Genomic DNA, 26,923 nt, shown 5'->3' with positions numbered 1-26,923 from the left:
CACTGCCCCCTAATTCCTTCATGTTTTTTCTGCACATTTATATGCTTAATTATATGTATATGTATGAGTATATGTATGTGTGTATATATGTTTATATGCCCTTTTTTTAGATCTTTTTTTTTGCATTTTCTTTGTGTATATGTATGTATATATGTTCTCTGTGTATATATATGTTCATGTATATATGCAAAAGATAGATTTTTAGAAAAGTTAGGATTTTTTTCTGTTCATAGATTTTTTTGTGATAGTAATTATTGTAGAATATGCAAATGTTTGTATATTCATATGAACAATGCATTAGGCAAAACCTTTACTTTTTTCGAAATTTCTATTTGAACATTTTTTTATGAATGAGAGGAAAAAGGAAAATAAGAAGAGGAAGAAAGGAGAAGAAGAGGAGAAATAAATAAGAAGAGGAAAAAAGAAGAAAAAGAAGAGGAGAAGAAGAAAGGAATAGAAGAGAAGAAGAAAAAATAGAAAAAAATTCTATTTTTTCTTATTCTCTCCTCTATTCCTTTCTTCTTCTCCTCTTTTTTTTTCTTCTTTTTTTTCTTCAATCTTCTCCTCTATTCCTTTTCTTCTTCTCCTCTTTTTCTTTCTTCTTCGTTTTCTTATGTTTTATCGGGTCTGTCGTCGTCGATATACCCCTCTCCCGATAACTTCAACACGAGGGGGGGTCGATATACCCCCTCCCCGATAATATTATTTTCCCGTGTACGTTCATTGTCGTTGTCGATATAACCCCCTCCTGATAACTTCAACACGTGGGGGGGGGGGTCGATATACCCCCTCCCCGATAACATTATTTTCCCATGTATGTATGTTGTCGTTGTCGATATATATAACTCCCTCCCAGATAACTTTGACATGATGGACGGTCGATATTTATACCCCCTCTCGACCGTGATAACTTATACCACGGGAGCACCCCCCCGGCCCTCTCGCTCGACCAAAACTCTCGATCACACCCAAACCGTAGAAAAAATGATGTCGGTCTCCTACCCCCTCCCGCCGCGCCCCTACCCTTGAAGCGTTGCTGAGGCCACCCCAAACCCGGAATAAGCTAGGTCTACGTTTGCACTAACCACCTGCTGTCATGTTTGTGTAATAATTGCCATGTTGTAATATTTGCAGAAACAATGGAGCACGGACGAGACGAGCAAGCAGAAGAGGTGTAGGGGGACATAATCTTAGCCGGAGGTGATATCTTGTCATATCTTAACGACAATGATGGTCTGGAAGAACATGGTGAAGAAGCAGGCTACGGTGATCGAAGAGTGGAGGAGGAAAGACATGATTATGATGGCTCCGGTGACCCAATGCTGGTGCAAGAAGGAGCCCGTGGTGACGGCTCCGGTGACCGAACAGAGTCCGGCCAGGTATATATATTAGTTAAGCCTTTGCTGACTAGCTAATTGATGCATTCATTGTTTTGGTATGTACACATATTAATTAACACTCGTCTTTCTTCCTTTTTCTAGCCCTCCGGATCGAGCACAACTGCGGTAAAGAGACGAGCCCGAAGAGAAAGTTGCGCTCGGATGAAAGGTTTGAGATCACAGCAATCGCGTGCGACGGCCAACCGATTGAACCCATCCGGACAAAGGATGCATTTGCTGCTCAGTGCGGGGTTCTAGTTAGGGACAAGATCCCGATCAGCATCCACCAATGGTATAAGCCTAAGAAGGAAGACCCTGAGGTGTCTTATGTCAATGATATGCAGAAAGATGATCTTTGGACTGAGCTGAAGTCAAATTTCACCCTACCGCCAGAGGAGGATCCGGAGAAGCCAGTTAAAGAGCAATTAATCAAGTCTCATGCTCTTAAGAAGATGGCAGACCTATTCAGGAGGTGGAGAATGAGCTGAAAACGTTTGTTGACAAAGAAGAGACACCCGAATTCATCGGCCGGTATGAGAAGATCAGAGATCACTGGCCCGCATTTGTGGCCCACAAGACATCGGAAAAGAGTAAGAAGATGTCAGCGACAAACAAGAAGAATACTGCGAAGAAGAAGCTTCACCATCGCACGGGGTCAGGTGGCTACCTCAAAGCCCGGCCTAAGTGGGCCAAGGCTGAGAATGATCTGCTTGAAAGAGGGATCGAACAATAGACAATGAACTGGACAGACCGTTGCCGGACTTGGTTCTTCGGGGCTGGCGGAACCTTGGACCCTGTATCAGGGAGGTGCGTTTGGACGAACGAGCTTTTGAGAATACCAGTCAAGAAGATTCAGCAATATATCGATGCAGCGCAGGAAGGGACGTTCGTTCCAGACACAGAGAACGACGAGCTCACAATGGCCCTCGGGAATCCTGAGCACCCTGGACGGACACGAGGCACGCCAGGCTCCGTTCCGTGGAAGACTGGTTTTCCAGACGCAGGCGGTTACAAAAGCCAGGAGAGGAGGAAAAAAATGGAGCAGACCCAAATTCAGAAGCTGCACGAAAGGGTTCAAGCGCTAGAGGAACGAGACAGCAATCGACATGCCGAAACAACCCCCGAAGCTACCCTGCCATCTCAGCGGAGAAGCAGCGTGGCTTCCACCGAGCTGCTTCAGCTGGAGCATGTCTTGACGGCTCCTGCTAGCTACCCCGTGGATGCTATCACGGAGTCTCAACATTGCCACCTTATGGCGCAATGGCAGAACTTCAAAGTCAAGGCGGCTGTTGGCTCTGTTTTACCTCCTGAACCCGGCGCAACCTACCATTGCCGGCAGATTCCAGAAGGATATGCTAGGGTGATGGTGGATGAAATAACGGAGGGATTTGAGGACCTCCAGCTTGACCACCCTACCGGTGAAGGGGAGACTCGGCTGGGTTTAGCTCTGAAGACTCCGTGCCTATGGCAGAAGGAGCTCATCAACCTTCCGAAATGGACGGCTCCGGCGAGTAAGGGCAGTCCGCCTCCTCCTCCGCCTCCTCCTCTGGCGAGTGATCAGGGCACTCAGCCTCCTTCTCCGGCGCGTGGCGGCACTCCGCCTCCTCCTCCGCCTCCTCCTCCGGCAAGTGATCAGGGCACTGAGCCTCCTTCTCCGGTGCGTGGCGGCACTCCGCCTCCTTCTCCGCCTGCGCCGGCGTGCCAGAGCAGCCAGCCTCCTCCTTCTCCGCCTCATCAGCAAGGGCGGAAGAGACCCGCCGCCGCTGCGGCTGCTCCGGCGCGTCGTAGTCCTTCTCCTCCGCCTCGTAAGCAAGGAAAGAAGACAGCCGCAGCCGCTCCGTCTGCTCTGCCGGCGTCTAGCAGTACAGCTGCCAGAGGCGGGAGGCAATACAGATTCGGTCCTTCTCTGAAGACTCCAGAGAAGTTACCATACGAGAGGACCGAGGAGGAAACCAGGAAGATCGTGCGAGCCGAAGTGACAAACTTCTTTGATGGGGTTAAAGCAAAGAAACATCCACCTCCGGAGGAGAAGGTAAATCTGGTGAAAGCAAAGCGCACTTTGGCTGCCCTGACAAAACCACCAAAGTCTCCGCCGAGAGGCAACTATGAGCGCATTCTTGCAAAGACATATGCCGAAGCAGAGCGGTCGGGAAGTACTGTCAGTGATCAAAGGATTGCCCAGCTCGGCGAACAAGCGAACCAATCGTGCCCCCCGCTCAAGGTGTCAAAAGACATCGTCGCTAATGATCCGAGGATGGTGCCCGGTTATAGCAATCTTGGAGGTTACCTGCCCGACGATGTACATTATGAAATCATGGAGGTGGACGAACACAAATACCATTACGGGAAGCCTCTCGTCAAAGATGAAAGATCTCTAACAACGATGATGCGAAGATTACATGATTGGTACATGAAAACCTGCAGAGAGTCTGATGGGACGAGTACTTTGACGCTGAGAGTTAAACCGGAGCATGACCTCGTTGGAATTGAACTGCTAAATGTTCCATTTGAGGATTTCTTCTAGTTTTACAATCAAAAGGCCCTCAATAAAACAACGATCACTTGCTACTGCCTGTAAGTAGTACTACTTCTGTCATTAAGTCTCTCTATATAGGTCAGCTCTTTCATTGCATGTATTTATAATTATCCTCACTATATTATGCAGATTGAAGATCGCCGAATTGAAGAAAAGACAAATCGGTGATATTGGGTTCATTAACACAAATCTCATAGATGCATATACGGTTGAAAAACATCCCAAAGAAGCCGAGGCCAACTTGCTACAATCGTTGGTATTAAATCAAAACAAAGATATAATACTCTTTCCTTACAACTTCGAGTGAGTGTTACTGTCTTGTGCATATTTGGTTTCCCTTATTAGTCCAGGTTATGGTAATGTAATTGATGACTTATGCATGCATGCGCAGCTTCCACTATATTCTCCTAGAGATTAAGCTTGAGCAGGGAGTAGTGACCGTCTTAGACTCGAGACGAAAAGATCCCCAGGACTATGCGAACATGACTCAAATGCTCGAGTACTAAGTTAAATCGATCATTATCCACCATATCAGCAACTTTGTTCATTTCCTGATATCAAGTAATTGTTTTCTTTGTCTGGCAGGGTTTGGAGAAAATTCACCACAAAAGCTCCGGGACTGCCGAAGAAGCTGCAATTTAAACACCCGAAAGTAAGTACTATAGTAGCATGTTCCGCGCATCTCCTAGTGATTCAAGCGCTAGTTTCATCAATACCATTTAGCATGCTTGCTTATCAGTTTGATTGACCTCTATTTCTTGTAAAGTGGTTGTGGCAGGAACCCGGGAATAATTACTGTGGATACTACGTTTGCGAGTCCATCCGCTACACGACCTGTGAGCGGGGCTACACTTAAGAACAATATGAAGTGCGTAAGCAATAATATTCACAATTTTATTTTATTACCATCATTTGTGTTGAGTTTCATTTATTCATATATATATATATATATATATATATATATATATATATATATATGTATTGACCCCCTTCTTCAAATTAGATGTTTCGGAAGCGGGATGAACTCCTAGCACCAGATCGTATGCGAGGAATTCAAGAAGAATTGGCGGCATTCTTCCTTGACCACGTGATCGCTGAAAACGGAGAATACTATGTGGACCCTGTGTTCTTACAATTTAATTAGGAGATTGTATTGTAAGAGATAATTATTGTATATATGTAGCCGATAGTGTCGGATAGATATACGAGAACTTGTTGTTCGACCAATCTCTCGGAGAAGGAGAGGTGGTCGATATCACTTCTCTCTATATGCATATGTTCATGACGATCTTCTGTTTCCTTCATTTGATTACTAGCTAGCGTGTCTAGTCCTCTCCATACATATATAGTACGTAGCGTCGACCAAGCACGGAGATAAGAGAGGACACTTCTCTCTATTAATTAGCTAGCTAACACAATATATGAAACACCTAAATTAACCCCCAACCCCCCCCCCCTTCAAAAAAAAACCCAGCCCTTAAAATGCTGACGCGTGGATGCCTATTGGTCCCGGTTGGTGACACCAACCGGGACAAAAGGCCCTGCCTATTGGTCCCGGTTGGTGGCACCAACCGGGACCAAAGGCCGCCCTGCCTGGGCTGGCAGCAGCGGCCACGTGGAGGACCTTCTGTCCCGGTTCGTGTAAGAACCGGGACTAAAGGGTTAGGGCTTTAGTAACGACCCTTTAGTCCCGGTTCGAAAAAGGGACAAAAGGCCCTTACCAACCGGGGTAAAAGCCCCTTTTTCTACTGGTGGAAGGATGAAGAGGAGGGGGGGGGGGGTTGCAGGGAGATGAAGGGTGCAAACGGGACATTGGTGAGAAGGGAAACTACCAGAAAAACAAGCCCTTGCATCACTTCCAAGATGAAAACCAAGTTAAATAAAAGTTTCATCTCAATAAAAATAAAAATAAAAGTTTCAAATACTAAGAAGAAATATAGTTGAAAAAGGTTGGACAAAGAAAGTCCATACTCATTATCCTCGTTGAGTGGAGTTTTCATACTATCTTTGCTTATGCGTGTAGTGTCATGAATGTAATTTCAAGGCTCATAATGGCAAAAAAAAAGATCATCCTAGTATGTGTTTATTGCCTTACCATTTTTATGTGTTTAAACATCACTCCATGCTCCAATACTAAATATAGTCAAGCTCTAGAATCATGGCTGAATAAAGCTTTTGATGATTATAAAGAAAAGAGACAGGTGTGCTCAACGTGTGATTTCTTTAACGAAATCAAGGCTTGGGTACACCCTCACTTAATTTTAGATATTTCTTTTGTACAAAAAATCCATTGTAACAATTAAGTTGTTTCGGCTTGCCAAGAGATAGAACATTTAGGTTCATGAAGAAATATGTATTTGTTACCATCCTAGTTTTAATGAGATTGTGTAGTTTTTGCACCACATTGAAATGATTTTCCAAGAATATTTCAAGTATAATGCCACTAAAACCATGTCCAGAAATGGCGCTTTCTGACAACTTTCCCCTGCTAAGAAAAACTATTCTGAGCATTTGACAACTTAGATATGCTGGCAAGAAGCATGCAAACTGAACGTATCCCCAATTAGTCTGACTCTGAAGAACCGACAGCAAACACTCCGTTCGGTAGACAGAGTGAAGCTGAGCCTTTGCATCGGGGACGACAACGCAGTAGTTGAGCAGCGCCTGAACCAAGCCAAACGGCCGAGCATCAAAGCCCGAGATCATCGTCTCGCCGCCGTCTCGGAGATCGTACCTCCAAGCAACATTGCCGTTCTCCGAGGCGAGGTACACGCAGTCGCCGTCGACGGAAGGAAGCTCACCGGCGTTGACAGACATGCACCTGCGGCCAAGGAAGAGCGCGCGGCGGCCGATGCTCCTCACGCGCTCCAGCGGCGCCTTCTGCTCCACGTCGACCCTGAAGACCTCCACCGCCCGCCGTCGCCGGAGGTGATACAGACGGATGAAGGTACGGCCGAGACTATGAGTTTGGCGTGGCAGTGCTGGTGGTGCTGCGCCGACGGGACGACGAACCTGACAATCAGCCCGTCGCGGTCGGCCACGTAGACCATGTTCTCTTGCTTCAAGCTGTGGAAGGGGCCGGCACCGACGTAGTATGGGAGCTGCACCGGCGAGAGTCGGGCGGCTGTCGGGTGCGCGCACGTGATAGCGTCGCTGTAGGAGTCGTGGTAGAAGGAGAAGACAAGCGAGAGGGACCGATCGTCCTCGGAGCCGGTCACCGCTGCTCGCACCCGGTTCACGCGGGGTATGGCGGCGGCGAAGCGGGCCAAGGAGCCCGTCAAAGGGTTGAGGACGCTGGCTCGGTGCGGGAACTTCTTGTCGCCGAGGACGAGGAGGCCGTCGGAGGCGGCGCCGAGGACGTGGTCCCGGAGCAGCGGGACGCGCCGGCGGAGCACGCGGCCGGTGGCCACGTTGAGGAAGAGGCGGACACCGCCCTCGTCATGGACCGGCTGCTCCACCTCGCCGTCGTCCAGCATGATCCAGTGCCGGGGACGGAAACGGAGGAGGCCAGCACCGCCGCATGGATCGGCCGTGGCCAGGCGCCAGCCGTGGCAGACGGCGCGCATGTGCATGTAGTAGTCGACGTCGCTCGCCGCGGCGAGCAGGCGGTCGGCGACGCTGCGGACGAGGTCCGACGGAAGAGCCGACCAGTCCGCCATGACCGACCAACCGTGCGTGCGCCGATGCTCGTGTGTGGCTTGTGGCGTTTGGATAAGCACTGCCCATTTTATTCGGAGCGCGCGCACGCATGCATACACGGAAGGCGAACTGCACGAGGCGCTTCGATTGCCGGTGCGTGCCCTCGTTAATGGAGACTCTCAGAAGACGAGAAGACGGCGGTCGATGGGTTGCAGCAGTTAATGGACTCGGAAGACGAGCGGCCGGGAAGGTGTAGCTAGGTCGAACGATCGGTACCGTCTCGCAGACAGCAAAAGAGGGGCCGGTCGCCGAACACGATTCCCGGCCGCATGCATGGTGTTTGGGAGTATGATCTCGGGGACGGCGGCTTGAAGATGCATGGTGTCAGTGGCAAGGCCATCTGGCGAGGTTTAGGATGACCATATGTAACCACTTTAGCTACATGTAACTCGTCTGATTTTTCAATTTGGATAAGTCCATTTTCAAACAGTTGGCTTTTTTTATCAAGATTAGTGCTTTTGACTTGCCTCTGTTTGGGGTAACTCAATTTTCTTCTTAGGCTGGATTTTTGACTTGCCCCTGTTTGGCAAGTCAACTTTTTTAGGTTGAATTTTTTTACTTGTCTTTGTTTGGGTAAGCCAATGTGTCTATTGGACTTGAAGTATGTTACACATTGCCTGTTTTTTTATGCGTTTTGCTTTTGCTTTTGCTTTTCTTTATATTTTTTGTGGGTATTTCTTTTTTACATATTTTTTCATTACTTTAGCTATATATGTAAGTTGTCTGAAATTTGATTTTGAGTCAGTCGATTTTATTCCTGTCAATTTCTGCTTTGAGATTTGTGCTCCTTTTTTTCCTGTTATGTTGTGAGGTAATTTTGGTTTTTTTACTGATCACATATTTGCTTTAGTCAATTCCTTAACAGGTAGAAACCAATTACCTGTGCGACCCAACCCTTCCCTCTATCCCTTGGTTATTTCTGTTTTTTTTCTTATATTACTCATTTTTTTTTCCTTTTGTGGATATTTTTGGATGTTGGAGAACTGAACTGGAGATGGAGGGATGGGAACAGCAGCCGGCGTGCGGTTTTGGGGTCATATGCCGCGGTGGCGGTGGCATACAGGGCAACAGAGGCGATGGTGTGGAGCCTAGAGGGATTCATTTGGGTGGAGTGCTTCGTTCGGGAACCCAAAAATCCAAAAAATCCGGAAACGAGAGGAGGTGGTATCGGTTTGGAAAAAGCCATGCATGGAGGGGTGGTGGTGGGAACCGAGGCAAAAATAAACTGTGTGTACCAGACTAGCAACTCCACTTCTCATGGAGGCACATATTTGCTTCCTCGAGAGGCACAGTTGTGCCTCTCGAAAAGAAAAAATATTGTGTTTTTTTTCTTCTATGAGAGGCACAGATTTGCTTCCGCGCCGTGTCTCACGCAAAAAGAAAAAAAATGTTTTTTTTGCTTTCATAGGAGACACAGATCTGCTTCTCATGGAGGCACATATTTACTTTCGCGAGAGGCTGTGTCTCTTTGAAAGGAAAAAAGAAAAGAAAAAAGTGCTTCCAGCTAGAGTTTTTTTCTTCTATTTTTTAAAAGAAATTTCACCAAAACCTATTAACATGGGATCTAGTTTTATAGTTCTAGCGCGAGAAATCCAATGATGAAAACAGCTCGTGATTTTGATGCTTGATTTAAGAGATAAAATATTTTTCAATAAACGAATCTATGAAAAAATGGAAATCTCGTAGGTTGCGACAAGTGACACATATACAGTGCGCCCCTTATCAACCTCTGAGAAGGTGAAAGTGATCTTTGTATGGGGTACCCCTTACTGATCTCGGACGACTCGTATACTCGCTTGTGAATTGTGATAGTGCTTAGTAGGCCCAATCTTATTTAGCGAGCTTATAGACCGCACGTGCACCCCCCGACTCCACGCACGTACATTTTTGGGCCTTCCCAACTAGGGTTTTTCTCGGAAGGTTCTGGAACCTTCCCATAGCAGTTTTCCCCCCTTTTATGTGCTTTTTGTTTCATTTTTTTTTTCATTTTTTGGTACTTTCCTTTATTTTTTAATATTCGTGTATCTTTTCTTTTTATCATGTTCTTTTTTCTTTTTCTAGACATCTTTCTTAAATTTTGTGAACATTCTTTGAAATCATGAATATTTTTCGAATTTGTGAACACTTTCTATCCAATCGTGATTTATTTAAAAATTCATGAACATTTCGTACAAAGTTGTGAACATTTTTAATTTTTTTAAAATTTATCAATTTGCCAAGGAAAACTCATAAGTATACAACTTGTCACAAATTATTGTGAACTTAAGAGTTGAACCACAATAATTTGCCAAGGAAAACTCATAAGTATACACGGGGGTAATTTGTGAAACGGGGTTTATGTTGAAACCGGAGTTTGGTCCGCCACGATGCATATCAATTCAGGTTACTCGTACCAGAAAAGCATGTACATTCCCTTTGTAACTAAATATAAGACGTTCTTGCAGTTCAATTTATATACAACTTGTGAAAAGGGTTGTCTATCTCATGCCTTGTGTTGTTGTATCAACCATCTTGTATGTACAACTCTTTTACAAGTCTTCATGAAAATGACAGGCAATTATTGTGGCTTGCTCTTTAGAATGTATCTTCTAGTCCTAAATAGCTACAACTCATTGCCTATTTTTCCTAGCCATGCAACTGCCACCTAATCAAGTCATATATGCAATTACATTTTTTGCATTATTCTATGCAGGCAAAGCTGCCACATCATCAATTCATGCATGTTAGTCATAAGTAATTTTTGCATTAGAGTTCATCCTTCACATTATGCTAGAAATGATATTCTTTTAATTGCAATTTATTTTCTCTTTTTAGACGCTTCATTTTATTTATTTATTTTTAAGCTTACATTTGCTTTCCATTAGTTTTAGATGCTTTTGTGGCAACTATTTATGCATTTTTTTACCAAGGTTCGCGTAGAAATGCACGACGCATCATCTACTTATAGTAATTTTTGGACCGCAAACACTAGGAGCTCTGTTGTTCAATTAAGTAGGGGGAACTATACATTCGACTTGTGCTTATCATCAAGGAGGATGCCAGACGAAGACTTCCCGGCTGTCAACAACAAGTTCTTGCCAACTCCGATATGGGAGCGATGATAACGACGCGTCGGTGGTTTGTTCTGGCAGTGGTAGCGTTTGTTCGGTGATTCATTGACCTCGTTGTAATTTTTTTTATGTTTGTGGTGCTTTGTACTTATGATAAATCTTTGCAAGAGATCTATGTCCTTTTCGCAAAAAAGGAGGATGTTTGGCTTTGGGCACGTGCGGGTGCTGCTGGATTAAGCCAACATTCTGCGACGGGTTAGCGTGTGGATGACTCGGTGCTAAGTATCCCCATTCTATCTCTGCTCGCGCTGTCCGCGTCTATGCGATCTTGCGGATCACTTTTCCTTGTAATGGTACTACCCTATTCCTCCTGACAGTGAAAAGCGCAAACTTTGCGTATCCACAAAATTATTTTTGTACTTCCAGCTGATAAGATTTAGTTTATAGGAAGGGATCAGAACCTATGCAAAGAACATGAAACATGTTCACACTATTTACATCACATCCTCCTGCGAAATCACAGAAAGAGGTACTCTCTCAAGGCATCTTGCTGGAGGCTTATATTACCTAGAAGTTCGCCATTGGGTTGCAGGCTTTGGTTTCCAAAGTCCTTTGATTTCATTCCTGGAAAGTTTCTTCCAGATGTACCATATTGTGTAGGAGGCAACCATCCAAGCCTCCTTTCACTCTTGCTCGGACACCATGCAGTGTATTTTTCACCACAAGCCATTGATTGCTATCACACTCATGCAGATGTTCAACAAGGTCCTTATGCTCGAGTTTGAAAATTCTTGGATTTGACGGGGAAAGCTGTTTGGTTGGATTTTTTGGGGTGCAAGTTTATTTTGGGGGTGACCTAGTTTGCTTATTCGAAAGTTGCAAACATTTTTTAGCAAACCAACCTTCAATTTGCGTAAGATAGTAGAGGCTCCGCCTAAAAGCCAGGGCAAATGGGCCGGCCCACGCCATGTTTTAATTTATTTGTGGTTTAGCTTGTTTTCTAAAAACAAATGACTGCTGTTTTTTCTGGAGCTATATATATTTAAAAACCTATTAAAAATAAGTAATAAATTTTAGAAAATTGTTTAGTGTCTTTTCTTCAAAAAGTTTATTTTATATTAAGAAAACATTCATCGTATATTTTTAAAAGTTCATCGCATATTTAAAAATGTCTGTCGTATAAAGTAAAACATTTTATCATATAAAAAAGTTTTCTATGTATATTAAAAAATTAGTGTATATTCAAAAAATATTCACTATATATTTTAAAATCACCCTACATTAAATAATTATTCACCAAGTATTAAAATGTAGTAACAAAATAAAAATAAAAAGAGCAAACCAGAAAAAAAAACCATAACTGAAAACCAACAAAAATTTGCAGCAAAATCAATGAATAGGGAAACAAGGAGAAAAGGCCTGAACTGAGCGAGAAAAGCCGTGAACAGGAAAACAACAGCAAAATCAGTGAAACAGATCCCAAAGCGAACTGTGTCTTAGTGCGATGGTATCCGCCCATTTAGTGGCAGCACGTAGCATGTAAAAATCAGGTGTTTCATGTAAAAAGCAACCATGCTAGGATCACATAGGAAGTACACACAACAAAAGATAAAATGGGCACATTTAAAGGTGATTCCCATAGTAATAAAAATATATTTTGTAGATCAAATCTTTTGTTTCATTTGCAATTTATTTTCACAGTTGGCTTAGTATTTATGTGGGCCATATAGTTTCCAGTATTTATATATCGTATCTCAGAATATTTGACCCATACAACTAATTATGTGCTGGCTCGATGATCCAGCCAAGCCATTCATCTTCCTGCAGAAATTCTCATTGATTTTTCATGACCTAAAGTAAGTACTCATGCTCTGCCATTATGCTCGGTGACTACCCTTTTGGCATTTGTGTCATGGAAATAATGAATATTTAATCGTCCTCATTAAAGATTTTTTTTGTGTGCACCTGAAATGTATTCCTAGATGTACTAAGAAGAATGGAGAACCATCCATTGAAATGGAGAGACGCCAAATGCTTGGTTGCCCCTAACCTAAGCACCCATTAATTTACAAAAGATATGTGGGCCTGCCTTTCTGGACTAGATGTCAGTTTTTAGCCCCACAAATTCCGCAACAAACTATGTGCGCCGTTTGTTTTACTGCCAAGATCACACTATAAAGGCGACCCATACCGTCCCTTACTAAGCACAACACATAGTAGTCCAAGTGCAAAGCATCTTTGTTTTTGCAATGAAGGGGGGGACGGTGCCTACATGGCTAGAGCTACTGCTCACAACACAGTTCTTTGCAATATGCACCAACCATCTCTTCTCTAATCGCAATGAGTGTAACCTGTTTTGCATAGATTGCGAGGAATCAAAGGGCGCCTTCTGCTATTATTGTCGTTCAGACCATCATTCCACCCATCGAGTAATCCAGGTATGGTGTACAACGTTATGATTTAGTAATAGAGATTATGCACAGTGGCGGAGCCAGGAATGTTGAATAAGGGGGCCAAGTGTTGTTTAGCTTTGTTGGGGAGGGCCGGCCCGTCAAATTACTCCATTTTAGCAGGAATTAAACACCTACTGACATGCATATTAGCTTGAATTCAAGGATGTTAGGGGGGGGGGGGGGGGGCAGGGCCCCTGCTGGCACCCCTGTCTCCGCCGCTGATTATGCAAGAGTATTTTTACATCATATTTATCTAACATATGTCAAAAAGTACTTAGTGTAAGTGATCATCTAAAAATCTATTTATCATCACACATGTATTATCTTTAGTGAAAGAGTGGATCGATATACCTTTGTGTCATGACCAACACAAATTAACTTATGAAATCTTGTAGATAAGGCGGTCGTCATACCATGATGTGGTCAGGGTTGCCGAGTTAAAAGATGTACTTGATATCAGTGATGTACAAACATATGTGATCAACAGTGCAACAGTTGTATTTCTTAATGAGCGCCCACAACAACGTGGTTGTGGTGTTTCTGCGGTCAAGGCATCATCATCATCATACAATTGTGAGAGTTGCAATCGTGCTCTTCTTGACCCATTCCGCTTCTGCTCCCTGGGTTGCAACGTAAGCTACTAAACTAATATGTAACTATTGAAAAGTTACCCCATGTAATTGGTTCCTTTAATGTTTACTTATTTTTGACTGGACATTTTCTTGTCAGCTTAAAGGAATCAAAGAGGATATGAGGACAAGCATTCCAACTAGAGATTTTATTGACTATACAAGAAAGGATGATGACACAGATTGCAGTAACACAAGTGGAAATACTGGAAACAATGAAGAGAGTTGCAGCGATGCGGATTATTGCAAGGAAAAACCATCTCCACCAAGGGTTATTCGTCACCGCCGAAAGGGGATCCCTCAGCGTGCACCTTTTTATTGAGAGAAAGCTGTTATGAATAATTTGCTGGCACCATAGCAAATGAATTGGAATAAATACTTTTATTGAAGATCATATATATGTAATGTGTCAAATATATTAATAAATTACAGCTTGTTATCTGCATGAGTGCTTGTTTGATGTGTCTTCATTTGTATGCATTAATTGAATTTATGGTTTGAATCTTCATTGATAAAAAGAATGCATGAACTGAAGTTTTCACAATATTAGAATTTTGTTTTGACGATATAACATCGATGCATAGTAGAGGCGATGGGCAAATTTTCTAACTCATATCATACTAGAGCACATAATGCTCGGCTATGTTGCTAGAACATACATAGAATTCTTTCAGCAACTTCATGAGGGGAGGCCCCTACCTTTTCATTACAAACGGATGGCATGCATGGAGAACCTTGTCCAACACAATTTTTTACACGCACGATGGGAAGAGTATAGAACTACAAAGACGGAGGCAGGGTAGGAGACAAAAGAATAAGAAAGAGGAAAGAAACACCAAAAGAAACTGCCCCACGAGTTCTATGCATCTATACTTGAACATTATCTGTAATTGTTTTGGCAGCCATGATAGGTGGAATAAACTTTTTCGGAGCCATAGAGTCCAGGAAATAGCTGTAGCCACCAAAGTCCAAGATCTTCGCTTCATATGTGCAAATTGCATGCCACACAAATGGAAGGCACCAACCAGCTCCCCATCGCTACTTAGCTGCTGGACGCCTAGTGAATTACAAATATCCCTCGTCCTATTGCATTGCGACACAAAGTGTGTGGCTGTTTCACTTGCAGAGCAGCCAAGAGGAGACATGTCAGGATCGATGATGTTTTGTTTCTTTAGCAGGTATCCCACTCCCTTTTATCTTTGCTTGACACTCATAGTACGCCCATCAATAGAAACTGGATGTGATTTGTAAATATTTAGCCTGGGTATCTATACATATACTACTAAGTAAGGTGTGTTTCTCTTAATTTGTGGTCCATTCACCATAGGTGGTACTAGTTTTTGTTTGTCCATCTGGCTGGGCTACATGGGCTTCTAACGGGAATTTTGTCCGTCCCACGTCGCACCACTGGGCCTCCATGTTAGGCCTGCTACACGAGCGAACAATATTACTAAAATCAACCAAATTTTTTTGCAAAACCAAGGATTCAAACTAAACAAGGTGGAGAAGAGAGACTCGAACTTAAGAAGTCCCGCGTACATTAATTGGGCATCACGATGACCAATTGAGACAGCAATTCTTGTGAACAAAAATAAGTTCTAAAATATTTCTATGTTCCGAAACGGGTAATTAAACGGTATTGGGCCTTGGCCTGCGCTCTAGTTATTGGGCCTGTTCCACCGACGTATTAGTGCCTATGGATATTTTGTGTTAAATAATCCCAGATTGCTTCCTTATACTGATTCTCACCAATTTAAAGATGTTCAACAATGTTTTTTTGTCTAATTAAAAGAGATCCTTCACATGCAAGGTGAAGGAGCTTTGCATGCTGCGAAACATGACGCTTGGATTGTGGGCTGGATATACTGCGAAGAAGCTAAGAAGTAGTGGCGCTACCTCGGAATGGAATGGAAGGGCTGTGTGATTGCATGTGTGCATGAAGAACTTGGCTCGCATTTGAATTGTGGGTTGAATATAAGCCAAAGAGGCTAAGGAGTCTTGGCGGTGCTTGGGAATGGAATGGGTGCGTAACTGGAAACAAGTTTACGAATTTTAGGAAAAAGTTCACGAATTTAAGAAAAATGTTCATGATATTTTTAGAAGTTCTTGAATTTGGGAAAAGTTCATGAATTTGTATAAAGAAAAACAAATCATCTAAATGAAAATAGAAAATGAAAAAGAAAAAGAAAAAAAAGAATACCCAAAACCATGTTAAAAACATAAGTAAAATAGATATAGGCCAGAAAAAAGAAGAGAAGAAACAGAATACCGCTACCGTGGTAAATAGGCCTGCCCGTTACTACCAAAAAAGGTTTACAATTAAAAAAATATATTCATACATTACAAAAAAAGTCGGGCAAAAACAAACATATTCATTGACTCGAAAAATTGTTCCCAAACATATTTTTTGATTAAAAAAATGTTCACTCATTAAAAAAACAACTTCCAAAAAAATGTTGTCAATGTAGAGAAAATATTCACGAATTTCAGAAAAATAGCAAATTACAAAAATTCTAACAATTTTAATTATGCTTACGACTTTACATAAAATATTCGTGAATTTCAAAAACATTCACGATTACATAGAAAATGTTCCTGATTTTTAAAAATGTCAAAAATATTAAAAAAGATCTTCAAAATAAAAAATAAAAATAAAAGATAGATGAACATGAAAAGAATGAATATGAAAAAAGAAAGGAAATAAAAAAATAAAAAAGCCGAAGAAACATAAAAAATGGTTCCATTTATTTTCAGAACATTAATGGGAATGTTCCAGAACCATCCCAAAATCGGGGAAGCCCTATTTTGGCCCTAATTGGGCGGGCCCAAAAATGTTCGTACGATGAGCGCGCCAAATAGGATTGGCCCTGATACGCACGAACATAATTCACAAGCGACTATATGAGTTGTCGGAGATCTATGATTAAGGGATACTCCTTGCCAAGGTCACTCCCGCTTTCTCATGGGTTGGCAAGTGGTGCATAGCATGTGCGCCACTTGTCATAGCCTATGAGTTTTCACATTTTTTGTAGATTCGCTTATTCAACACATTTTATTTCTTAAACCGAGCGTCCAAATTCGAACCGTTTTCACCGTTGGATTTCTCGCATCGAGATCTCGAAACTAGAGCCCCATGTTAATAGGTTTTGGTGAACTTTTTTTCACGAAAAAACTGAAGGATAAAACAATGAGCTGGAAGCACGATTCTTTCTAACTTTCTTTTCTTTTCCGAGAGGCTGCCGAATTGTACCTCCATGAGAAGTACGTTTGTGCTTCTGACGGAAGCAAAAAACATGTTTATTTTATTTTCGAGAGGCATAGTTGCGCCTCTCGCGGAAGTAAATATTTGCCTCCACGAGAAGCAAATATGCCTCCTATGAAAGCAAAAATAATAATATTTTTTCCTTTTCCGGGAGGTGTCTCTCACGTAAGCAAATCTTTGTCTTTCTGAGAGGCACTGCCAGGGGCGGACCTATGACAAAAATGTCCCCATGTCCACGTGTACACCACATACATACGGTTATCAAAGAATAATATACATAAGAATAACACACTCGACAACCAAAAATATCAAATATCAATTTTTTTGCGGGTGATTAAATATCAAATTGTACTTACCAAAATGAAACGTTTCACATGAAATACTAGTTAAATATAATAAAACTGAACAATGTAAAAAAATGATCCGCAAAACTGAAAAAACACCTCAAATTTTAGAAAATAGCATTAATCAAATTCTCAAACAGAAAATTATATTAATCTAATAATCAATTGTAACAATCTTAAAATTCAAAACCCTACTTATATAGTTTGGGAGTTTGTAATGAGGATTAGAGCAAATAGAAGCGCACACTTGGGTGAGATTAGTTAGTTGCCTTGCGTATGTTTTTCTCCAGCGATCTAGTGAGTGGGCTAAGGCGATGTCTAGCACGCAATGATGGGGAGCCCAATGTCATGTTTGGTAGCCCACATTACCTCCAACCAGGCCGAGTTGGGCCAAGAAAACCGCGTTTGATTGCAAATGGGATGGGCTGACTCGCATCAGCACGAACCTTAAAGCAGCCCAGAGCTTGACTCGCTGGAAATCCTCAAATCGGCAGTTCCAGTGAGCCACGCAGAGTGCGGTGCAAATGGTATATGCAGCTCGCATGCGATGGAGCAACGCAGGTGGAGATGGCGGGAGATGAAAATCGGGTGCGGCGGGATGGTGCCAAATCAAGCCTCATCCCCATTTATGCAATAGATAATTCTTTTTTTTCTCTAAGAAAATGCGCGTCCCATATGTACTTTTTGTTAGACTTTGGCATGTGCATCCTGGTCGTCGGATGACACCAGTCGAGTGCTGCAGTGTTGGACGTCTTTGTCGAACTGGTCAATCCTGGATCATATCAACTGATATAAGAATTGATACACTACCAGATTTTTTTTTCTCATCTCCCGTTGCGACGAACGGGCATATTTGCTAGTCTATGCTTAAAAATAGAACACACTATATTGGTCAATGCTTGCAAAGTCATCTTACCAACACATGGATGCCTCTCATTTCAAATCAGCTGCTTGAATTGATGCTCGATTGGTTCACATCTGAATATTTTCACCTAAGCAGGTGCTTTTTGTTTTGTTTTTTGTGGGTTCATTTGTTATTAGTTCATGTCAGTATATTAGCAACTACTACCTCCGTCCCGATTTATTGATCCCCATTGTATTTTGTGTCACATTTTGACCATAGATTGAACTAACAAAATGTTCATGCATGTCACAAAAAATTATATCATTGAAAATTATGTTCAAATACAAATCCAACAATATAATTTTTGTTGACATGCATTAACATTTTGTTAGTTAAATCTTTGGTCAAAATTTGACACAAACTACAAAGAAGACCTATAAACCAGGACGGAGGTAGTACTGATAATGGTCGAATGTCAGTTCTTCATTCCCATGCATTACATAATGGTGGCATAAACATGCATCGACTAAGACGTGCATAATAGGTTTTGGCTAACGAAGTGTTTAGATCCCATCTACTTCCCAGCGGCTATGGGTCTTGATCCAACCAGCGGATTCATCCCGGTGTAATTCCTTGATCGCCAATTCGGAGCATGGTTGCCTGCCCTGGGCATGCCTGCCTAGCTACACAGTCCGCCAGGATGGATATGATTTGGCAAATGCCAGAAATATGAAGCTTGCGCTATGCCTATTCGAACAGTTGTCGGGATTGAAGATTAATTTTAACAAAAGCAAATTGTTTCATTTTGGGAGAGCCAAAGATGAACAAGATGAAGGAAATATGCCCTAGAGGCAATAATAAAGTTATTATTATTTCCTCATATCATGATAAATGTTTATTATTCATGCTAGAATTGTATTAACCGGAAACATAATACATGTGTGAATACATAGACAAACATAGTGTCACTAGTATGCCTCTACTTGACAAGCTCGTTAATTAAAGATGGTTAAGTTTTCTAACCATAGATATGAGTTGTCATTTGATTAACGGGATCACATCATTAGGAGAATGATGTGATTGACTTGACCCATTCTGTTAGCTTAGCACTTGATCGTTTAGTTTACTGCTATTGCTTTCTTCATGACTTATACATGTTCCTATGACTATGAGATTATGCAACTCCCGATTACCGGAGAAACACTTTGTGTGCTACAAAACGTCACAATGTAACTGGGTGATTATAAAGGTGCTCTACAGGTGTCTCTGATGGTACTTGTTGAGTTGGCATAGATCGAGATTAGGATTTGTCACTCCGATTGTCGGAGATGTATCTCTGGGCCCTCTCGGTAATGCACATCACAATAAGCTTTGCAAGCAATGTGACTAATGAGTTAGTTGCAGGATGATGCATTACGTAACGAGTAAAGAGACTTGCCGGTAACGAGATTGAGCTAGGTATTGAGATACCGACGATTGAATCTCGGGCAAGTAACATACCGATGACAAAGGGAACAACGTATGTTGTTATGCGGTTTGACCGATAAAGATCTTCGTAGAATATGTGGGAGCCAATATGAGCATCCAGGTTCCGCTATTGGTTATTGACCGGAGACGTGCCTCGGTCATGTCTACATAGTTCTCGAACCCGTAGGGTCCGCGCGCTTAAAGTTCCGTGACGATCGGTATTATGAGTTTTTGTGTTTTGATGTACCGAAAGTAGTTCGGAGTCCCGGATATGATCACGGACATGACGAGGAGTCTCGAAATGGTCGAGACGTAAAGATTGATATATTGGACAACTATATTCGGACACTGGAAGTGTTCCGGGTGGTTTCGGAGAAAACCGAAGTGCCGCAGGGTTACCGGAACCCCCCGGGAGAAATAGTGGGCCTTATGGGACTTAGTGGAGAGAGAGAGGGCTGGCCTAGGGCAGGCCGCGCGCCCCTCCCCCTCTGGTCCGAATTGGACTAGGAGAGGGGGGGGGGGGCGCCCCCCTTTCCTTCTCCCTCTCCCCCTTCCTTTCCCCCTCCTAGTAGGAGTAGGAAAGAGGGGAGTCCTACTCATACTAGGAGGAGGACTCCTCCTCCTGGCGCGCCTACAGGGGCCGGCCGGCCTCCCCCTTGCTCCTTTATATACGGGGGCAGGGGGGCACCTCTAGACACACAAGTTGATCTGTTGATCTCTCCCATCCGTGTGCGGTGCCCCCTCCACCATAATCCACCTCGATCATATCGTAGAGGTGCTTAGGCGAAGCCCTGCGTCGGTAGCATCATCATCACCGTCATCACGCCGTCGTGCTGACGAAACTCTCCGGTGAAGCTTTGCTGGATCGGAGCTCGCGGGACGTCATCGAGCTGAACGTGTGCTGAACTCGGAGGTGCCGTGCGTTCGGTACTTGGATCGGTCAGATCATGAAGACGTACGACTACATCAACCGCGTTGTGCTAACGCTTCCGTTTTCGGTCTACGAGGGTACGTGGACACACTCTCCACTCTCGTTGCTATGCATCACCATGATCCTATGTGTGCGTAGGAAATTTTTGAAATTACTACGTTCCCCAATAGTGGCATCCGAGCCAGGTTTATGCGTAGATGTTATATGCACGAGTAGAACACAAGTGAGTTATGGGCGATACAAGTCATACTGCCTACCAGCATGTCATACTTTGGTTCAGCGATATTGTTGGATGAAGCGGCCCGGACCGACATTACGCGTACGCTTACGCGAGACTGGTTCTACCGACGTGCTTTGCATATAGGTGGCTGACGGGTGTCAGTTTCTTCAACTTCAGTTGAACCGAGTATGGCTACGCCCGGTCCTTGAGAAGATTAAAATAGTACTAACTTGACGAACTATCGTTGTGGTTTTGATGCGTAGGTAAGAACAGTTCTTGCTCAGCCCGTAACAACCACGCAAAATTTGCAACAACAAAGTAGAGGACGTCTAACTTGTTTTTGCAAGGCATGTTGTGATGTGATATGGTCAAGACATGATGCTATATTTATTGTATGAGATGATCATGTTTTGTAACGGAGTTATCGGCAACTGGCAGGAGCCATATGGTTGTCGCTTTATTGTATGCAATGCAATCGCCATGTAATTGCTTTACTGGCATGAGCCGTATGGTTATGGCACATTATACTTTTTATTTTATTTTTCTTCAACTTTGAGCGAGCTTGTTCTCGATCACAGACTTTTGGATACTTTGCTTAATAAAGGGGCTGCATGCATCACTGTGATGCAGAGGCCGGGGGTAATCCTCCTTTTCTAAAAAAAGTTCGCCAGGATGGATGGATATTCAAGGTCGTTGGCAGTGTCAAAATATTTTCTTCATCACTGTTTTCTCCTGACATGAAGGGATTGTACGCCGCGCGCGCACGCGTGCACCGGCTCCCTTCCCCACCTCCCAGAGGAGAAAAAAAAAATCAAAGAACGATTCCACCATAATGAACCTAATCATTTGATGGAGCTCAGTTCTTTGTATGGAGCAGTAGTTGAGAGAGGCCCATATTACTTTTTTTGGCCCGTTTTGATCATCCAATAGAGATCCAGTATCCCACGCGTCTTCTGCTGCTTTGAAAATTCCAGTCCACTGATGCCTACTTGCAGAAATAGCAAGATCCACGTAATCACGAGAGTATATTCTTGGCAGTGCAATACTAAAAGTTGATCCGGCCATTTTCCATCCTACCGAAATAGGAAGAGAACGTAGCACTTAGATGCTGTTTCAGAATCACCAACACATGGGAACAACGAACTTCTGGATACCGTCTCAGCTTCTTTTTGTCCTGTCTGAAATGATGCAGTACAATGCACCGAAATAGGTAGGAAGTCAAGCAATATAAAAACAGCATACTCTTCCCTATGGATCTCCATTGCCTAATCTATTCTTCTATTGTTTAGCTCTTGTCGCTATGTAGCTGCATCATATGTTAGATCAAGCTCACCAGCAATGACAGCCAGTCAGCCACGGTCGTCTCTTCCCTATGGATCTCCATTGCTTGTGCTTTATCGATTCTTGCATTGTTTAGCTCTTGTCCCCATGTAGCCGCATCATATGCCAGCCAGTCCGCCACGGTCGTCTCTTCCCTATGGACATCCATTGCTTGCACTCAATGGACTCTTGCGTTGTTTACTCCTTGTCGTCCTATATAAACGCATCTTGAATCTTCAGTTCATACGACCACGATCAAGGTAGCTCCAATGGCGGAAACCCAACACACCCAGCTCGTGTGCTACACTTTGCTCTGCATCCTTCTCGTGGCCATAGTCGTCAAGCTCAAGCTGAAGCTCAGACGCGGCGCTGGCCGGTTGAACCAGCTGCCTCCGGGGCCATGGGCGCTGCCCGTGATCGGCCACATGCACCTCCTGCTCGGCGCCATTCCACACCAGGCCATGCACAGGCTCGCCCGTCGGCACGGCCCTGTCATGCTGCTCCGCCTCGGCCACGTCCCGACGCTCGTGCTCTCCTCCGCGGAGGCGGCCAGGGAGGTCATGAAGGTCCACGACGCCGCCTTCGCGGACCGCCCCGTGTACGCCACGGCGAACATCTTCACCTACGGCGGCGAGGACATCTCCTTCGCGCGCCACGACAGCCGGCACTGGAAGGCCCTCCGGAAGCTCTGCGCCGTGGAGCTGCTGAGCCCAAGGCGCGTCCGGTCGTTCCGCCGTGTCCGGGAGGAGGAGGCGGCGAGGCTCGTGCGGTCCGTTGCTGACGCCGGCCCCGTCGTCAATGTTGGTGACATGCTAAAGGTGATGATGAACGACGTGGTCATGAGGGCGTCCGTGGGCGACAGGTGCGCCCAGCGGGACGCGTACCTGGAGGAGCTGGACAGGGTGTTGGACCTCATGTCCGGGTTTAACTTCATCGACCTGTTCCCGGCGTCGCGCCTTGCCCGGGCGATCGGTGGCCGGGCTCTCGGGGCGACGTGGGAGGTGCACCGGAGGATCCACTCCATCATGGACGCCATGATCAGCGATCACAGAACAGCTATGGAGGGCGAGGATGACAATGATGCCGGACGTGAGCAGAGGGGGGACGTACTCACCACTCTGCTCCGGTTCCAGAGGGACGGCGGGATTGGCGGCGTCGCCCTCACCAATGAAAACATCAGCGGCGTCCTCTTTGTGAGTCACCAGTCACCACTAGCCACCATGGTTTAAAATTGGACCCCCTTATCTGGCGGCCGTCCACTCGGAGGGGTGGCATTTGCAAACATTTTGATGGCAGTTTTAGTTGGTCGGGGTGGCAGAGAAGAGGATGACATTTTCTGGAGTGAAGGCTTAAACTGCTATCCTCCTAGAAAATGTCATGTTGTTCTGAAGAAACTATCACCCACCGATACAACTAAAACTGCTATCCTCCCAGAAAATGCCACGCTCTCCCGTTGAACGGTCACCCATTAGCTTTTCCGTTAAAATTTCAGTAGGAGATTTTTTTGGCAACAGTTGATATGACAAAAAAAATTGGTGCTAGATTATTTTGGATCTTACAGGAATTTCGCAAAATCTTTTGGATTTTGATGAAATATAATTGATTCAGATGAATTTGCCTAATGTAAACTTTGGCTTAAATTTTGTTTAATATTGTGCAAAATTTCAATGTTACAAATATTCCATTACCCACCATAACTACCAGAAATTTGGAAATTTTACTGAAATTTTAAATCTGCTAGCTACCACCTTTTGCTTGCTACATGATATTTTAGTCTCACATATGTTCGTGTGTGTCACCAGGATCTTTTTGCTGCGGGATCGGAGACGACAGCCACGACAACAATTTGGGCAATGTCCGAGCTGATGAGGAGCCCACACATAATGGCCGCCGAACAATCCGAAGTCCGGCAAGTCCTCCACGGCAAGACCGAGGTGACTGAGGCCGACATCGACGGCCGGCTCCACTACCTACATATGGTCATCAAGGAGACCTTCAGGTTGCATCCACCGGTGCCGTTGCTCATGCCGAGGCTTTGCACTGAGCAAACAAAGGTCATGGGCTATGATATTCCAGAGGGCACCACTGTATTCGTGAATGTGTCGGCAATCGGTAGGGATGAGAAGAGCTGGACTGACGCGAATGAGTTCACGCCCAAGAGGTTTGACGGTGAAAAGGTTGATTATGGTGGTACGGACTTTAGGTTCCTCCCAGGTGGCGCTGGACGGAGAATGTGCCCCGGTATGATGTTTGGAGTGTCAAACATTGAAATGGCTCTTGCGAGCCTTCTCCATCACTTCGACTGGAAGCTTCCCGATGGTGGGAACCCAGAGAAGCTTGATATGAGTGAAGCGTATGGGATCACAGCTCGTCGTCGGACCGAGCTTGTGTTGGAAGCTACTGTTTTTGTGCCTTAATTTGTTTGTTCTATGTGGCCATGTCAATTTAATCAATGGGTGCATCCGATAGCGGAGGTCGAGAGAGTATACTATTACATATCTTACATGTCTATATTGTAACGTGTGTTAATGCTTGATTGTCACTTTGTATTTAGCAATTAAGTTATGTTTATTATGTCCCTATACGTCCAAAGAATATCCCACGTTTATATTCATGGATCCGTTTAAGAGATACAAAATGGGTTAAAAAACAAATAAACCCACCCCCCAAAATTTGCATGCATTCCCGATTTGTTTCTATTTGAGTTTGGTATTAATTTCTCGATTGTTGAACTTAGGTAGATATGTGCAAGGGCCTTTTTTCATTCATGTCTTTTTTATGACCCATTGAACCACTTCTACTTTATCAGTGAATTAGATCATTTCACCTCGATCTCTGCATCAGTTGACCCATGTACACTATTTGTTTATTTATTATATGAAATGTTGCTCATTCACCTAGTGTGCATGGGGAGGGAACATGTCGTTGCTCGAGTACGGTAGCATGAGATGTTTCCCAGAATCACAATGGACCAAGAAAATCACGTGTCATTAGTATTGCATTGCAGATCAAGACTTCAATATTGCATACCTACATAGCTGAAGGCTTTGCACAGAGTAAACAAAAGACATGGGGTATGATGGCATGCACAAATGCGAAATGGTAGCAACCCATTCTGAAGCAATAAATTTCTCTATGCCCGGATGCTTCCTACTTCCATGATTGGATGCTCTTAGCTTAGGGAGCTAGCTTCCCCCACGATGCCAAACTACCCCGTCTGAAAAACCAAGCCCCGATATGATGTTTGGATTGTCAAACATTGAGATTGCTCTTCCGAGCTGACGGTGTCCCGGATCAGGGGTCGCTCACCATGTCCTCTCCCGACCAGGTCAGTCGGGCTGAGGACCCCCATATCGGTTCACCAGTGGACCATGTTGAGGCAGCCCATGACATATAAAAGGAAGGCTCCCAAAGACTTGACGCATACTCCAAGATATTAAAAGTAGTTGAGAACACATTCTTCTTGTACGTAACCGACTAGCTTGTAACCCTAGACCAAGCCTATATAAACCGAGGGGTAGGGCTAGTAGATGACACACAACGATCTTGTGGTAAAATCATCTATACTTTGTGCTCCATCCCAAATCAATACAAACACAAGCAAGGTGTAAGGTTTATCTCGAAGGAGAGTCCGAACCTGGGTAGAAACGCATGCCCCGATTACCATCATAAGACTTCTAGCTTGGGACCCTACTCGAGGTCTGCCGGATTCAACTCCGTCATTTGTGGCCATACAGGTCGCACTATGTAGGCGCAATGATCCGATGGAGATCAAGATCTGCAACAAATCGCCATTGACGTGACTTTCACGCGAGGCTATACATTTCTCAGGACGACCCGGCATCCCCACCTCGCAGCCGGTACTGGCGCATTGACGTGCCCTCGTCGCCGCCACCGCCTCGCCGTCAAGGAGGAGCTGACGCCCGCGATCAAGAAGGCGTGGGGTCGCCTCCTGCACTACCTCGGAGGAGGCGCTTAAGGCGGTGCCTCGGGCTCGAGGGCCGTCATATCTGTGGTGGAGCGCATGGCAAGGCAGAAGGCGAGGTACGACCAACACAATGTCGCTCGCCACTCGGCGTTCGCCAAGAGCGACATGGCGTTGGATTGAGTCCGCAACAACCCTGAACTCGCCGCCGCATGGGCGCTTGACCACTCCATGAGCACCGCGGAGACGACCGCCAGGCGCCACCACCGCCTTGATAGCGAGGAGTGGTCGCTTAATGACTGCTCCGCCAACGCCGATCATGGCAAGGCCGCTGTCAGGGCTCCGAAGGCAACGCTGGCAGTGGACGCGGCGTTACTCAACACCGTGCAGCAGGAGGTGGAGCGGCTTCTCCGCGAGCGCCAGGCAGCCATCGGACAATGCTACCGCGGCCCTTTGGCGCCACGACGACGACGACAACACCGACGGCAATGCGGCAGGGCAGGGCGGCCACGAGTACAAGGTGGTCGTCCGGTTTAGGGTTTAGGCTGTTTTCCTAATTTTTTGTTAAGCGGTCGAAATATCAACCTTTTTATGTAAATTATAACCAAACTTGAATGAATTTCGCCGGGTTTGAACGAATTTTGTCCTGCTAGTTTGAATTATTGTTGAAATGTATGCGTGCAATGTTGGATGGCGGCCTCCGGCATCAGTGTCCGCGGACTAGTCGCACCCCTCCTCCCCCCCCCCCCCCCCCCCCCCCCCCCCCCTCACCCCCGCGGACGGATTCCGGAGGAAATTTGCGGGCTGACGTTGGAGATGGCCTTAAGCCCCTGGGAAGTCAAGATTACGCGTTAGCTTTGTAAG

General features: G+C 44.6%; 2 protein-coding genes across 2 annotated transcripts; both read left to right on the top strand.

The window, feature by feature from the left end:
- The first annotated feature begins 12,870 nt into the window (after positions 1–12,870).
- Positions 12,871–14,191, top strand: LOC109781986 (protein RGF1 INDUCIBLE TRANSCRIPTION FACTOR 1-like). The gene is made up of 3 exons (XM_020340580.4): positions 12,871–13,102; positions 13,513–13,749; positions 13,847–14,191. The coding sequence occupies exons 1-3, from the start codon at positions 12,914–12,916 to the stop codon at positions 14,066–14,068; spliced, it is 648 nt and encodes a 215-aa protein (XP_020196169.1). The 5' UTR covers positions 12,871–12,913; the 3' UTR covers positions 14,069–14,191.
- A 6,893-nt stretch (positions 14,192–21,084) lies between these two features.
- On the top strand, positions 21,085–24,744 carry LOC109781975 (zealexin A1 synthase-like). The gene is made up of 2 exons (XM_020340569.3): positions 21,085–23,327; positions 23,937–24,744. The coding sequence occupies exons 1-2, from the start codon at positions 22,404–22,406 to the stop codon at positions 24,549–24,551; spliced, it is 1,539 nt and encodes a 512-aa protein (XP_020196158.1). The 5' UTR covers positions 21,085–22,403; the 3' UTR covers positions 24,552–24,744.
- The last annotated feature ends 2,179 nt before the right edge of the window (positions 24,745–26,923 follow it).

Source organism: Aegilops tauschii, chromosome 3 (genome assembly GCF_002575655.3).
Source record: "Aegilops tauschii subsp. strangulata cultivar AL8/78 chromosome 3, Aet v6.0, whole genome shotgun sequence".
Classification (NCBI taxonomy): domain Eukaryota; kingdom Viridiplantae; phylum Streptophyta; class Magnoliopsida; order Poales; family Poaceae; genus Aegilops; species Aegilops tauschii.
Note: the sequence above shows the minus strand (reverse complement) of the source record. Positions and strands in the feature narration are given on the sequence as shown.

Excerpts from the sequence above, each read along its gene's own strand:
- LOC109781986 (XM_020340580.4), top strand. The coding sequence starts at position 12,914 with ATGAAGGGGGGGACGGTGCCTACATGGCTAGAGCTACTGCTCACAACA. Across the intron at positions 13,103-13,512 it reads CCACCCATCGAGTAATCCAG|ATAAGGCGGTCGTCATACCA; the intron begins GTATGGTGTACA and ends GAAATCTTGTAG. Across the intron at positions 13,750-13,846 it reads TCTGCTCCCTGGGTTGCAAC|CTTAAAGGAATCAAAGAGGA; the intron begins GTAAGCTACTAA and ends TTTTCTTGTCAG.
- LOC109781975 (XM_020340569.3), top strand. The coding sequence starts at position 22,404 with ATGGCGGAAACCCAACACACCCAGCTCGTGTGCTACACTTTGCTCTGC. Across the intron at positions 23,328-23,936 it reads ACATCAGCGGCGTCCTCTTT|GATCTTTTTGCTGCGGGATC; the intron begins GTGAGTCACCAG and ends GTGTGTCACCAG.